The sequence below is a fragment of the Schistocerca americana genome, chromosome 5, assembly GCF_021461395.2.
Source record: "Schistocerca americana isolate TAMUIC-IGC-003095 chromosome 5, iqSchAmer2.1, whole genome shotgun sequence".
NCBI classification, from domain to species: domain Eukaryota; kingdom Metazoa; phylum Arthropoda; class Insecta; order Orthoptera; family Acrididae; genus Schistocerca; species Schistocerca americana.
In genome coordinates this window covers 369,277,811-369,293,130 of record NC_060123.1, presented here as the reverse complement: position 1 = coordinate 369,293,130, position 15,320 = coordinate 369,277,811, and the positions used below count along the sequence as shown (strand labels likewise).

The 15,320-nt window shown below is 43.3% G+C and overlaps 1 protein-coding gene across 2 annotated transcripts in view; it reads left to right on the top strand.

Moving 5' to 3' along the window:
• Positions 1–15,320, top strand: part of LOC124615849 — a 446,573-nt gene that overhangs the window by 414,266 nt on the left and 16,987 nt on the right. Inside the window, exons 6-8 of one of the 2 annotated variants that reach the window (XM_047144003.1) lie at positions 5,855–6,040; positions 11,403–11,501; positions 12,291–12,375. In XM_047144003.1, coding sequence (XP_046999959.1) covers positions 5,855–6,040; positions 11,403–11,501; positions 12,291–12,375 — 370 coding nt within the window. The remainder of the gene's footprint in view (positions 1–5,854; positions 6,041–11,402; positions 11,502–12,290; positions 12,376–15,320) is intronic. The other variant, XM_047144004.1, reaches the window with a different exon arrangement.

The window sequence follows — 15,320 nt, the reverse complement described above, 5'->3', positions numbered from 1 at the left end:
AATTCCAGCGGAAGAAATTGAGAACAGAAATCCGTTCAGAAGTAAAATCAAAAACTAGAAACTTGAATAAGTCTCAACGAAAGACACAACAGAGAAACAATGGACAGATGAAAGGACGAAAATACACAATAAAGAGGTTCTGGGAAGAAAAGAAAAGAAAAGAAAAGAAGAAAAGGCAGTAGAGCTGTGATTGGCTCAAGTTCACATGCTCTGCTAAAGGGGAATAACGTAGAATAATAATAATAATAATAATAATAATAATCAAACTGATGAAATAGCAGGCCAAAAGAAGGTTACCGACTTTTTTAAAGCAGTAGGGAATGGACCTACAGTAGCTTCCAGACAGTGAATTTAGCAGTATATTTTATATACCGTAGTTGAGTTCAGTATTTTACGGTGGTGATACTGCTTGGACGTCATTTGAGAGTAGTTTATCCAAATGCTATATTTGATAAGATTTTTTAAAATTTTTACATTTCATATCCTTTAAATTTAAATATTGTAGGATATTCAGTATAGGGTAACACAGCAGTGTATCCTTTTCCAAACTTTCCATACGTCGTACGTCAATCCACAGCTCACTCTCGATCACCACAGTTAACTTATAATTCAGAGGCAAAACATATCCCTGAACAACTGGGTTCTATCGGTCTTCAGCTGTACTTGTATATCTTCATTAGCTTGTGATATAGGCACGTAAACCTCTACAATGGTGGTTAGTATAGGCTTAGTTCGAAGCCTCAGAAGAATTACTTGGTCCTCGCTTTGCTCATAGTAGTTCATCTTTCGGCTTATGTCGACGCCAATATTTGTTATACCATCCATTGGTACTGCTTTTTTATTTATTTATTTATTTATTCCCTCTCAAAATTTCTCTCCAGTACCAACCACGTCACAATGTCTTAACCGAAGTCCTACCATCCCGTCCCTTCTTTTTGTCAATGTTATCCATACATCCCTTTCCTCGGCGATTGCACGAAGAACATCCAAGTTGCATTTCGTGTCAGTACACCTAATTTTCAGTATTCTTCTGTAGCACCATATCTCAAATGCTTCCACTGATTTCTCTTCCGCTTTCCCCACAGTCCATGTTTCACCGCCGTACAATGCTGTGCTCCAAATGTACATTCTCAGAAATTTCTTCCTCAAATTAAGGCTTATGTTTGATATTAGTAGATTTTTTAGGCCAGGAATGTCCTTTTCGCCAGTGTTAATTTGCTTCTTATGTCTTCCCTCCTCCGTCCGTCACGGATTATTTTGCAGCCTAGATAGCAGAATTCCTTAACTTCATCTGCTTCGTGACCATCAATACTGATGTTACGTTTCTCGCTGTTCTCATTTCTGCTATTTCTCATTGCTGTAGTCTTTTTACCATTTACTCTCAGCCCATATTCTGTACTCATTAGATTATACATTCCATCCAGCAGATCCTGTAATTCTTTTTCATTTTCGCTGAGTATAGCAATGTCATCAGCGAATCTTGTCATGATATCCCTTTTACCTTGAATTCTAATTCCATTCTTAAATCTCTCTTCTATTTCCGTCATTGGTTCTTCAATGTATACATTGAAGAGCAGGGGCGAAATACTACATCCCTGTATACACCCTTTTTAAACGTAGCTCTTCGTTCTTGGTGTTGAACTCTTGTCGTTCCCTCTTGGTTGTTGTACATATTGTAAAATACCCGTCTTTCATTATTTTTCTGAGAATTTCGATCATCTTGCACCGTATTATATTGTGGAACGCTTTTTCCAGGTCGACAGATCCAATGAACGTGTCTTGATTTTTCTTTAGTCTTGTTTCCACTATCAACCGCAATGACAGAACTGTCTCTTTGGTGCCTTTACTTTCCCAAAAGCCAAACTGATCGTCATCTAACACATCTTCAGTTTTCTTTTCCATTCTTCTGTATATTAGTCACGTCAGCAACTTGTATGCATGAACTGTTCAGCTGATTGTGCGATAGTTCTCGCACTTGTCTGCTCTTTTAACCTTTGGAACTGTGTGCATGATGTTTTTCCGAAAGTCAGATGGTATATCGCCAGATTCTTACGTTATATACACCAACGTGAGTACCCGTTTTGTTGCCACTTCCCCCAATGAGTTTAGAAATTCTGATGGAATGTTATCCATACCTTCTGCCTTATTTGTCCTTAAGTCTTCCAAAGCTCTTTTAAATTCTAATTCGAATAGTGTGTCCCCTATCTCTTTTATACCGACTCCCATTTCTTTTTCTGTCACGTCATCAGACAAGACTTCCTCCTCGTACAGGCCTTCAGTGTGCTCTTTGCGCCTACCTGCTACTTGCTCTTCACTTGACAGTCGAATTCCCATTGCGCTCTTAATGTCACCAGCGTTGCTTCTAATTTCACCGAAGTTTGTTTTGACTTTTCTATATGTTGAGTTAGTCTCCCCGACAATCCTTTCTTTTTTCGATTTCTTCACATTTTTCATGCAGCCATTTCGTCTTAGCTTCCCTGCACTTCTGATTTATTTCATTCCTAAGTGACTTGCATTTCTATATTCCAAATTTCTTTGAACATTTTTGTGCTTCCTTCTTTCAGCCATCAACTGAAGTATTTCTGTTACCCACGATTTCTTTGCAGTTATCTTTTTTGTACCTATGATTTTCCTTCCAACTTCGGTGATTACCCTTTTTAGAGATGTCCTCTTCTCTTCAACTGAAACACACTGAACTATTCCTTATCGCAGCATCTGTAGTCTTAGAGAACTTCAAACATGTCTTTTCATTCACTCTGGTCTTCTCTTCACAGAAATCTTCCAGCATCTCCCGGCCTTTTCCAAGTACACACCCTCCTCTTGTGAACCTTGAAGAGAGTATTAGCTAATACTAGCTGAATTTATTGCAGAACTCAATTACTTTCTCCTCTCTCATACCAAGTACCAAGCCCATATTCTCCTTTATCCTTTTTTTCTGCTCCTTCCCCTATAACCGCATTCTACTCCCCCATGACTATTAGATTCCCATCTCCATTTACATACTGAATTATCCGTTCAATATCCTCATATACTTTCTCTATCTCTTCATCTTCGGCTTAGGACGTCGACATGTATACCTGAACCTTCGTTGTCGGTGTTGGTTTGCTGTCAATTCTGATAAGAACAACCCTATCGCTGAACTGTTCACTATAACTGACTCTCTGTCCTACTTTACCTGATACTCAGCTGACCAGGAATCCTTTTCTTCTTTCCACTTCACTTCACTGAGTCCCACTATATTAGATTGAGCCTTAGCATCTCCCTTTTTGGATTTCCAAGCTTCCCTACAACGTTCAAACATCTGACATTCCACACCCCGACTCGTAGAACGTAATCCTTTCGATGATTATTTAATTTTTTTCTCATAGTCACCTAAGCCTTGGCAGCCCCGCCGGAGATCCGAATAGGGGACTCGTCCGGAATCTTTTGCCGATGGAGAGATCATCATGACACTTTTTCAATTACAGGCCACATGTCCTGTGGATATACGTTATGTGTCTTTATTGCAGTGGTTTCCATTGCCTTCTACATCCTCATGCCACTGATCATTGCTGAATCCTGCGCATTAAGGGGCAGTTTCCTACGCCTGAACCTCTGTCCGCTCCCCACCCCCCCCCCCCCTCCGAAACCATTTGACCATACGAGGGGTGTGAGAAAAGTAATGTGACTGTTTTCTTTTTATCTACCGAAGTCTGTTTTTTTTTCTTCAAACAACAATATCGTACCCTTCAAAGTAGTTACCTTCGGCACCTATAAACGGCGGAGTCGTTATTCCCAGTCTTGGTAGCACAGCTGAAAGGCTTCAACATTCTTTTGAATGTTGTCCAGAATCCCAAAATGACATTCTTTTAAGACTTTTTCAGTTTCGAGAAGAGGAGAAAGTCACAAGGACTCAGGTGAACAGGGGCTGTGGAATAACAGGAATGCCTTTTGAGCTCAAAAATTCCGTGATTAAAGTAGCCGTGTGACGTGAGGTGATGTCACGTTGCAGCATCCACTTATCTGCAATGTCCGATGTAGATCTATCCGCCATTTTCCTGAGCCTTTCAAGGACATATTTGAATAGGACGTGGTTGACAGTTTGTCCTGGAGGAAGAAATTTCTTATGCATGATACCTCTACTGTCAACAAAGCAAATCATCATTGTTTTATCTTTGACTTGCCCATTCGAGCACAGGAGATGTCTGTGTGTGTGCCACCCCTCACTTCGCCTAAAAAAAAAAAAAAAAAGACAGGATTCATCACCTGTGACCACACGACTGAACCATTCGCAATCATTGGTAGTTCTCTCAATAAGATCAACGTACACGTTTCTTCGATTGTCTTTCAGCTCAGTTGTGAGGTTTTGCAGCACCATTTTGGCACAAACCTTTCGCATGTGCAAAACTTCGGGCAAAATGCGATGTAAGGTGAAACTGTTTAAACTGGTTACCTAAAATCATTATTGTCTCATCTCACAAGAGCACGCACATGTTCGATATTTTCTTCAGTTTTTGAAGTTGACGGTCTCTCTGAGCGAGGTTCATCTTCAACGTATTCTCAACCTTCCAAAAATGATTTGTGCCAGCGAAAAACTTGTGCTCTTGATAAGGAATATTCCTCATAGGTCTGTTTCAACTTTTCAAAGGTCATAATCGCGAAGTCCCCAAAGTCTAATATAAAACTCGATGACAAAACATTGCTCTAAATTTTGCTGTTCCATTTTCGTAACACACGATAAAGACAGGGCTTCACTGATTTCGCTCTCAAAAATCACGAGGTGGGTGCACGGAGCTTAAACTCGAGCTATCTGGAAGGGATGAACATACCGGTCTACACAGCTGGAACAACACACAGCGCTGCCAGATCGCTCAGCAGTGTTATCAGTCTCATTACTTTCTCACACAACTCGTATGTCTCTGACATTTTTCATTACACTCACAAACACCTGCGAAGTTCAATTTTAATCTGGTCACTTATCTTTTCGATTTCCCTCTAGCATACAGATTTGTAGCATTCCACGCTCGGAGTGCTTGAGCGTTAGCCTTATCTATCCTGTTCTTGGTTAATCCTCTCCAAAGTAGAAGCCGCATCGCTCCTACGGGGATCCGAGCGGGGGACTAATTTACAAGCGGGTTTGCGATGGAAGTAGTCAGTGTTTTCTAAAGACTGTGTATCCTATGGATAAACTGCTTGTCTGTAATACAGTGGCTTCCACTTTCTTCTGCACTTTCGTGTCGCTGTTCACAGCCTTTTGTTGCACTTTCACAAGGGAAAGAGGATGTCCTGCTCCTCCAGCTTCTTTGACTAGGTGGTTTCCAGGTGACTTCTTATAGCGTTAGTCTTCGGCTGTCATAGTAGAAATTATTTGTTACAACCTAAGCATTGGACGGGACCGAACACTGGAGTCATGATCTTTGAAGTAGTAATCAAAGACGCTATCCCTAGAGCACAGAAACTCTATTAAAAAGAAACATTTTACTCTTCTTGAAAATTATGTATCTGTCTGGTATAACATCCTTATCCAGTGGATGACATGATCGTCAGCCGTATCAGATGCTCTCATATCTGAAACACTATGGAGAGACAAGAAACTGGCGCATTGTCTGACAATCGGGAACTATACGCTCCAATCTCTGATTGGTTGCCAAAATGGAGGGCATGGAAATTTCTTCCACCGCCCTTACATGGGCAGACTACACAGGCGTGTTTCAGTAACATCAGTTATGAAGCAAATCCGATGGTCTATACTGAGAATAGCAAGGTCGCTGTTTAGACACGATTAACCAGTCGCTGCTTTCGTTCGGCCTGCGGCAGGTGGCTGCTGTGGCGGTCGCGTGAGTACGGCTGAGATGTGGCTGGTGTGGTGTTGCAGCGGTGGGCTGTGGAGATCCTCCGGCGGCGCCCTCTGACGGCTACCGCGCCTCGGCCAACGCGACGCATGCGCAGTACCTGTGCTTCGTGGGCCACGTATTCGGCGACACGCACCACCGCCACCTGATGCTCCGCTGTGACGCCCGCACCGGCTCTTGGGAGCCCGCGGCGCTGCCCGAGTGCGTCAGTAAGTCACCTCACACTCTCTTTTAGCTTAACCAGCTGAATTATGGAGGTCCCACACGACTGCATTGCTCACATTAAGCCTATATTGGTAATCTTTCTACAGAATATCTACCAGCCGGCCGCTGTGGCCGAGCGGTTCTAGGCACTTCAGTCCGGAACCGCGTGACCGCTACGGTAGCAGGTTCGAATCCTGCCTGGGGAAAGGATGTGTGTGATGTCCTAAGGTTAGTTAGGTTTAAGAAGTTCTAAGTTCTAGGGGGCTGATGACCTCAGATGTTAAGTCCCATAGTCCTCAGAGCCATTTGAACCAATATCTACCATGTTGACCTTCACGGAAGTAAGAATATCTTTAGTTCTTCCAAATATTCGGTAGTGTAGGGAGATATATAGTCTTTCCTGAACCCCATAAAAGAAGACGTGTTCCGTGACGGAGGGAAATGGGATGGCCGTGTCTGAAGAATGTAACACCTTATTTCGTGCGACCTTATGTTTAAAAAATCTATCTTTTCCAAAGTTTCCTCTCCACCAAGAATCAGTACGATGAGAGTAAGAATCAGAAAACACCATGGTTACTTTAGAGCGCTGTAGGTTACGTAGACTGACGCAAAAATTTCCCAACACCACGTAGGACTTGTGCGAGATCAACGAAAGCTGGAAGGTCTGTTTCTACTTCTGAAAGATGGCGTCCATTCAAATTCCGCTCCACTAGCATAAGAATGCCGCTAGGAGAGTCACTATGGGGATGCAAATCAGGTTTGTTACAAATACGCGCTGTAACGGTCATGAGCGTTAGTTACCTTTGACTTAGTCAGTTGATGTTAGTCAAGAATTCCTTTTAAGACGACAAAGACGCAGTTATCGTCAGCTAACTGAGTTTGATCGAGATCGTCTAATAGGGCTATGTGAAGCTGGATGTTCCTCACGCGATATTGCCACCGTACATGATTTCTGACAGCGGTAGACACGGAAAGGTACGATCGGAAGAAGACTGACCTTCGGATGGCCAGTTGGCACTAAAGAGAAGGAAGGCCGTCGTGTTCGGCGTGCGGTTGTGGTGCAGCGTACTGCGTCTACGGCACCGGTTCGAGCAGCAGTTGGCACCGCAGTGACACAACTAAATGTTAGAAATCGGTTACGTCAAGGACAACTCCGACTCACACGCTCTGCAGCGTGCATTCCACGGATCAAGAACCAGCTCCTTTTGCGACCTCACTTTTGTCTAATGAGAGTTCATTTGAAGATAGAGTGGAAGCGTGTTGTGTTTCCTGACGAAAGCCGGCTCCGCCTTGGTGCCACTGATGGCCGTGTGTTGGTTAGGAGGAGGCCAGGTGTGGGCCTTTAACAGACCTGTCTGTAACGTAGACACACTGGACCTACACCTGGACTTATGTTATGCGGTGTCATTTCATATGACAGCAGGTACACTCTCATAATGACTACAAATTTGTACGTAAGTCTGGTGATTCGAACTGCTGTGCTGGCATTCATGAACACTATTCCAGCGGATGTTTTCAAACACGATAACGCTCGTCCACACACGATGATGTAACCCAATGTGCTCTACAGAGTGTGCCGGCCGTGGTGGCCAAGCGGTTCTAGGCGCTCAGTCCGGAACCGCGTGACTCCTACTGTCGCAGGTTCGAATTCTGCCTCGGGCATGAATGTGTGTGATGTTCTTAGGTTACTTAGGTTTAAGTAGTTCTAAGTTCTAGGGGACTGATGACCTCAGATGTTAAGTCCCATAGTACTCAGAGCCATTTGAACCATTTGTCTGTGTTCAAATGGTTCAAATGGCTTTGAGCACTATGGGACTTAACATCTGAGGTCAACAGGACTGGTCTTGTGAGCGCCAAGTGTCGTATCTCCTTTAGCCACCACAGGGACCATATCTTAATATTTTTCAGCCTTGTGGTCTACTTCGGAGAGAAGAGTGCGCGATCGCTTACTGAAGTTGCGACTATCTGCAGGAAGAATGGTATAAGACATCTTTGAAAACCATATAGGATCTGTATGTATCCATTACTGGAAGCTGCTTTGAATGCCCACGGTTTTCCAAAATCATACCTGTCATGGTAATTTGCAAGACACAAATAAATTAATGACAGTAGCTGACAGTGACAGCTGATTAAATCAGAAAGGAAAGTTGGTAATTTATGCCGGAGCAAGATTCGAATCCGGATTTCCTAGGATCTTACTAGGCAGATGCGCTGACCAATGGGCCATCCGGACACAGTAGTCATCGAAACTGCACAGTCTACTCTAGCACGCCTCCTGTTGGATTCAAAATCTCAATTATCCACACACTACTGATGTAGTGCCCCTTTTTTTCCTTTATTGTATTTCAATCCCCCCCCCCCCAGAAGGGGGGGAGGGGGCTGGCAGCAGCGTGAAACGCCGCTCTCCAGCCTACAGATAAAGTTAAAAAACATAATGATCACATATAACAATAAAAAGAGGTGATAAAACGGTGACTGTTTAAAACTGGTTCAAGACGAAAAAGTTGTGAAGAAAATGTAAAAAACAAAGGGATCAGTGATACAGATTAAAAACACTTAGGAAACAGACAGGCACAATTAAGAAACAAGGCGACAGTCAGGTTTGTACTCGCAACGCTTTAAAAAGGGGACACACAGCACTGAACACTCACGGAAAACGCTGCACTATAGAGGACGAAGGCATATGGGTATGGGGGAGGGGGGAGGACCTGGACAGATGAGGGGGGAGGGGGGAATGGGGAAGGAGAGGTAAAGCAAAAAAAGAGAGGGAGCAGATGGAGGGACAGACCACAGAAAAGGGGGGGGGGAGCAGGGCAGGCGCAAGAAAGGAGTGGGGAAGACAGTGGAGGGGAAAGAAAAAGGACTTGGGAGGAGAGAATGGAGTTTAGGAGTGGCTAGATGGAGAAAAAACAGGATGGATAGCGGGGGGGGGGGGGGGGGGGGTGAGGGAGCCCGGGAAAAAGAGACAGAAGGAAGGAGGGAGAGATAAGGATCATAGTTGATAGGAGGGATAAATGGAGGGAGAGAGGGCATCATCCGGGAGGGGGAGTAGTGCTCCTTGTCTGTTATCATCATTACTCGCTGCATTTCCCCGATTTCCATAAGAGTACGAGTGTGGTGTGAATCCGCCCCAAAGTGATCACCTGGTCAGCGTCGCCTTAATTATACAGGGTGATTATAATTAAAGTTAAACATTCAAACCACTGTAGAATGACGCCAAATTGCAACGGAATATTATTGGGGAAAGGGAAAAACGTATGGCAGAAGAAAGATAAATAGTTACAAAATGTAACAATAGATGGCGCTTAAGCATCATAATTTAATATTGGTCAACTACAAATAACAAATGAATCATACAACAATGCCTAAGGTATACGTTTGACACTAAACAACCTGTACTACTCAGTGTGCATGGGTGTACAGGTGTGATACTGGTAGTTACGAAAGGTCACCCACCACAGCAAGACCATCTCACATCGGATGGAAAAAATCGGTTTTTAATTGTCTGAAGACAAAAACCGCATAAAAAGCATAACTCACATCGTTTTTTAATTGTCCTGAGACCAAAAAACCGCATAAAAAGCATCAATCAAAATCAAATCGGATTATTAATTTCCGTGTGACTGGCGCAAAACATGTTCACCGCTTCCTGCAACAAGTTGAAATCGAGAAACAGCATGTTCCACAACTGATCGAAGTGTTTCAGGGGTCACATTCAGAACGTGTTGTGCGATGCTTGCTTCCAATAGCAGCTAAGTCTGCAATACTGAACACAACATTTTTCAGATAGCTCCACAGCCGCCAGAGGTCACACGGATTAAGACCAGGTGATCGGGACGGCCAAGCTGTAGGGAAATGGCGACTGATAATTCTAGCATTTCCGAAATGGCGCGTCAGCAGCTGCTTAACTGGATTTGCGATGTGCGGAGTTGCGCCATCTTTCATAAAAATGATTCCACCCACACATCCACGCTGTTGGAGAGCTGGCATGACGTGATTGTGCAAAAGACAGTTATAGCACTTACCAGTGACGGGACAGGTAACAGGACCGGAAGCACCTGTCTCTTCGAAAAAAATATGGCCCTATGATAAATATGCCGTAAACCAACAACACACAGTGACATTTTTAGTGTGAAGTGGTACTGGTTGATTTGAGTGTCGATTTTCCACAGTTCTGTGCATTGACATATCCTGTCATATGGAAGTGGACTTCGTCTATCCATAAAGTCTTCCCCGGCCAATCATTGTCCACTTCCATGCGAGCAAGAAATTCTAAAGCGAAGGCCTCTCTTGCTGGCAGGTCAACAGGGAGCAACTCGTGCACATGGGTAATTTGAATGAATAGCAAAGAAGGATTTTTCGTAGGATTTTACGCACCGTGCTCAGGGGTATGTCCAATTTTCGGCCAATTCTCCGTGCACTACACGTTTGCACACCACCACTCGTCTCCTCCTGCATTGTTGTGGCCACCGCTTCCACCGCCGTGGAATCAATTCATTTCCCCCCTCTACCAGGATGCACACCAAAAGAACCCGTCTTTTCGAATTTCCGAGTCATTTTCTCCAGACGCACGGCAGTCATCGGACCAACGCCTTTTTCAAACCCTTTTTTCAAATTTCTGTAGAGCAACGTGTGCGCAGTCATCGTTGTTGTAATACAGCTTTACAAGCAGAGCGCAATCCTGCATTGAGACAGTAATGGCGAACGTCGCAGGCGTGAAAGGAGAAAAAGCCGTGTTCGCGGCGGGTTTATACCAACTTCAAAGGGTCGTGCGCATGGCAGATGTTTTCATTTACGTATTCTGACACATACTTATCAATTTTCACGCTATTTTTTTTTTCTGCCACACTTTTTCCCCCTTGTCTGATAATATTCCGTTGCAATTTGTCGTCATTCTGAATAGTGGTGTTATTTCTACAGCGTTTTGAAAGTTTAATTATAATCACCCTGTATATTGATGGTTGTTCTTTCGCCAATATCCGAAGGAACCGGCACCACACATTTGTAATGTTTGTGTTTCCATACTTTTGTCCACCGTTGTATTTCGAGTCAACAAATCAGCCTTAATCAAAGCCTCATTAGAAGCAATAAAAATAAATGTAAAAACATCTGTCACAAGATGTGACTGAGAAATTTAAGATAACTTACCGTACATTTCAACCAAACACTAAAAATTGCACTAGTCATTGGCATATTTTCTCATATGGTCACTGCTGTGTATCACAGTATCAATCGATCGAGTTCTTCGATGTTACCACCCATGTGTAACTGACCTTGAAACAGTGATAACAGAGGACATACTGATACTTCCGGATCGTACGACTGGAAGCTACAAACAAGATTAAAATCGGATTTTCTTTGTTCCAGACTCGACGGACTCGTGGACGGCATTGAGGCTGAATTCAGCGGAGGACAACAGTACACTGGAAGCGTCTTCAGTCCCAAAAGAGTCTGATCTCATGATAGGTAAGTGCATCACTCATGTCGTAACCGCTATTAGTATCGTAGTATAAAGCTTACTGTAAGAGCAGAGTGCAATGAATGACCTAGTGACGAAGAGCCTCGTATAATATGTTTCATCCATTCTACATAATTTATGGTACTACAGAACGAAAAATAAAAACTTTATAAAAATCTGCGATATGCATTGCTTAGTTCGGCCTCAACAACTTCAGAACAACACAGCTAAAATATGGAATGCAAATGAAATCTTCAACTCCATAATACTGAGCAAGATGCGCGTATACCGCGGTTCTTAAAGGGCAGAGTTCTTCCGAGTACCTTCTACAAGCTGTGTAACAGCTCGGAGATCTTAAGCCTGTGGGTCTATTTGAGAAGTAGAAAAGTTTGTTACATATAGAAAGAAAGCTAGAACAGGCACAAACGTAATCGTAGCTTAGTAGTTTCATCACTGTTCAAAGTTTCGAGAACCGAACTTTAGCAGGTAGAAACAGTCTGCAGAGGTTGAAGCAACAATTAGATAGGGACATCATTGATGTAAAAGCATTTTACTTCCCACTTACAACTACACTTTGTCTGCTCATGAATAATTCATTTTTAACAAAGTATAAAATTACGCCATTACAGATTTCACGAACTCTCTATCTCTTGAGCAAGTTACCAGAAATTTGAGAAAAAGTACTGAATAATAAGTGCAAGAGGAATGTCTTATCAAAACGAAATTTAGTAACTTCCATAGATATCCTGTCTTGTGAATTAGTTTACTGGTGCCACAAACGGACTTGTTTGTTGCAGATGTACTCCTGCCGACGATGATCATTTGCGTCCTGCTGCTGGGAAATGGAGTCATCATTTTCGTTATTTTATATCTAAGAAAGCGGTAAGTGGAAGTACCTAATAATAATATCACTTCGCAGGATGTGACATAGTCGCGAATGAAACAGTGATCCAGAAAGTGTAGAAGAAATTTCTTTTATTTCCGTAATCACAAAACTTTTAGTCCTCGGAGTACCTGTTTCGGTCAGTGATGGCGATCTTCAATATGTTATAAAACACGTCCCAATATGAAGAAGCCATAGTGTTATGAACAGTAACGCTCTTGGCAGGATGACTCTGATAGCATTGCAGTATAGCTTACACCATATTTTAAATATGTCGATGATGCTAGCTTACGCTGATCTCCCAGAACATTATCAGCACCGACCTACTATCGATATTACGCGTACAGGCGACAGCGTTGTCACCTGGCGAGGAATAATTGCTAATCAGACACACGCACGGTGCTTGCAGTATCGGTGAGAGTTCTGTTCGTATGTAGAACAGGAAAGGCGTGTGATCTATCTGAGTTTGACCGAGCATAGACTGTGATGACCCGAATGCTCGGCACTAGCATTTCGGAAACTGCACGACATGTCATGTGCTCGAGGAGTGCTGTGGTAAGTGTCAGCAACACGGGGTGAGACCTCGTCCAGACGTCATAGGGTTGAGCAGCCACCCCTCATTACAGTTGTCGGACGTCGTAGGCTGCGCAGACTAGTAAAAGAGGACTGGCGGAGAACTGCGGTGGAACTCAAATCAGACTTCAACGCTGGCCAGAGTACTAGTGTATCTAAACGCACAGCGCACAGAACACTCCTAACGATGGGTCTCTGCAGCCGACGACCCATGCATGTGCCACTGTTAACTTTCCGACATCGGCAACTACGACTGAAATGGGCACTTGACCATCGGCACTGGACGTTGACGCAGTGGCAGAGCGTTGCATAGTCTGATGAATCCCGATATCTTCTTCATCAAGCCGATAGGTGGGCGCGAATCAGTCGTCTTCCAGGCGAACAGTTCCTTGACGCCTGTTCTGTGGGATGGAGAAAAGCTGGCTGCAGCTCCATTATGCTCTGAGAATCATTCACGTGGGCATCCATTGGTCTAGAGGAGCTCGTGCAAGGCACTTTGACGGCCGAGGAGTATCATACAATGGTTGCAGACCACGTATACCCCTTCATGATGATCGTGTTTCCCGATGGCAGTGGCATGTTTCAACAAGATAACGTGCCACTTTACAAGGCCAGTAGCGTGATGGAGCGGTTCGAGAAACACAGTGGCGAGTTCCTATTGATGTGCTGGTCCCCAACTCGCCAGATCTGGACCAGATCGATCACGTCTGGGATAAGATTGAACGTGGCATCAGAGCCCATCGCCCTTCCCCTCCGAATTTAACGGGAACAAGGTGACTTGTGTGTGCAGATGTGGTACCAATTCCCTTCAGCGACCTACGAAGGCCTTATTGCTTCCATGCCACGATGCGTCGCCGGTGTTATCCGTGCCGAAAGTGAATTTACCAGCTGTTAGGTAGGTGGTCGTAATGTTCTGGCTAATCAGCGTATTTTGTACGTATTTTTGACGATGCCACTATGGCTTCAGTATACAAGGACATGTTTTATAACAGATCTGAAAACGCTCATCGCTGACCGAAACTGGTAGACTAAGGACCACAACGTTTTGCGATCATAGACGAAAATAAAATGTTAGGTCGTTCATATTCTCAGAGACGTCTGAAGTAGTTACTGAAAAAAATAAACTTGTCGTTATTCTTATTGTTGTAATATTTAAGACGAAAACAAGGAATTTCATTTTTTTAGTTTCTTTCACCCTTGTTGACGAGTGTTAAAGCTTTTGTGATCTTCAGTACGAAGACTGATTTGATGCTTCAATCCGCGTTAGTCTACCCTGCACAAAATTCTTCATCTGTGCATAAGTACTGCAACTTAATGTTTGCAGTCAAGTCTTGGCCTACCTCTACAATTTATACACTCTTTTCCACCATTCCCGGCACTCCCACATCACACACTTCACTTCTGTTCCAAATAGACGTTTTCGTGTTGTCTCAGGATATCAACTGATTGCTTCTCTCAGTCAAGATTTGCCATAACCGTTTCTTCTCCCCAATTTAGTACTTCTTCACGAGTTATCTGATCCCCCACGTAATCTTCACCATTATCCTACAGCACAACATTTCAAAAGATTCTAGCCTATTCTCTGCCTACTTTCCAGGTTCCACTAACATATATAACTTTATAAAAATTAAATTTCTTTTCGATATTAACAAATTTATCTTTGCATTAATAATTGTCTTGCTATCGTTACAGCTAGTAGAAAAGAAATGAGTCGTTACAGCTACTAGAATAGAAACGAGCAGAACAGTGCAGTACTTCAACGAACACAGTTGTTTTCGATAAGGAGCAGAGGGAATTTGAACTCATGTTGTTGTTGATGCGGTCTTCAGTCCTGAGACTGGTTTGATGCAGCTCTCCATGCTACTCTATCCTGTGCAAGCTTCTTCATCTCCTTGTACCTACTGCAACATACATCCTTCTCAATCTGCATAGCGTATTCATCTCTTGGTCTCCCTCTACGATCTTTACCCTCCACGCTGCCCTCCAATGCTAAATTGGTGATCCCTTGATGCCTCAGAACATGTCCTACCAACCGATCCCTTCTTCTGGTCAAGCTGTGCCACAAACTTCTCTTCTCCCCAATCCTATTCAATACTTCCTCATTAGTTATGTGATCTACCCATCTAATCTTCAGCATTCTTCTGTAGCACCACATTTCGAAAGCTTCTATTCTCTTCTTGTCCAAACTATTTATCGTCCATGTTTTACTTGCATACATGGCTACACTCCATACAAATACTTTCAGAAATGACTTCCTGACACTTAAATCTATACTCGATGTTAACAAATTTCTCTTCTTCAGAAACACTTTCCTTGCCATTGCCAGTCTACATTTTATATCCTCTCTACTTCGACCATCATCAGTTATTTT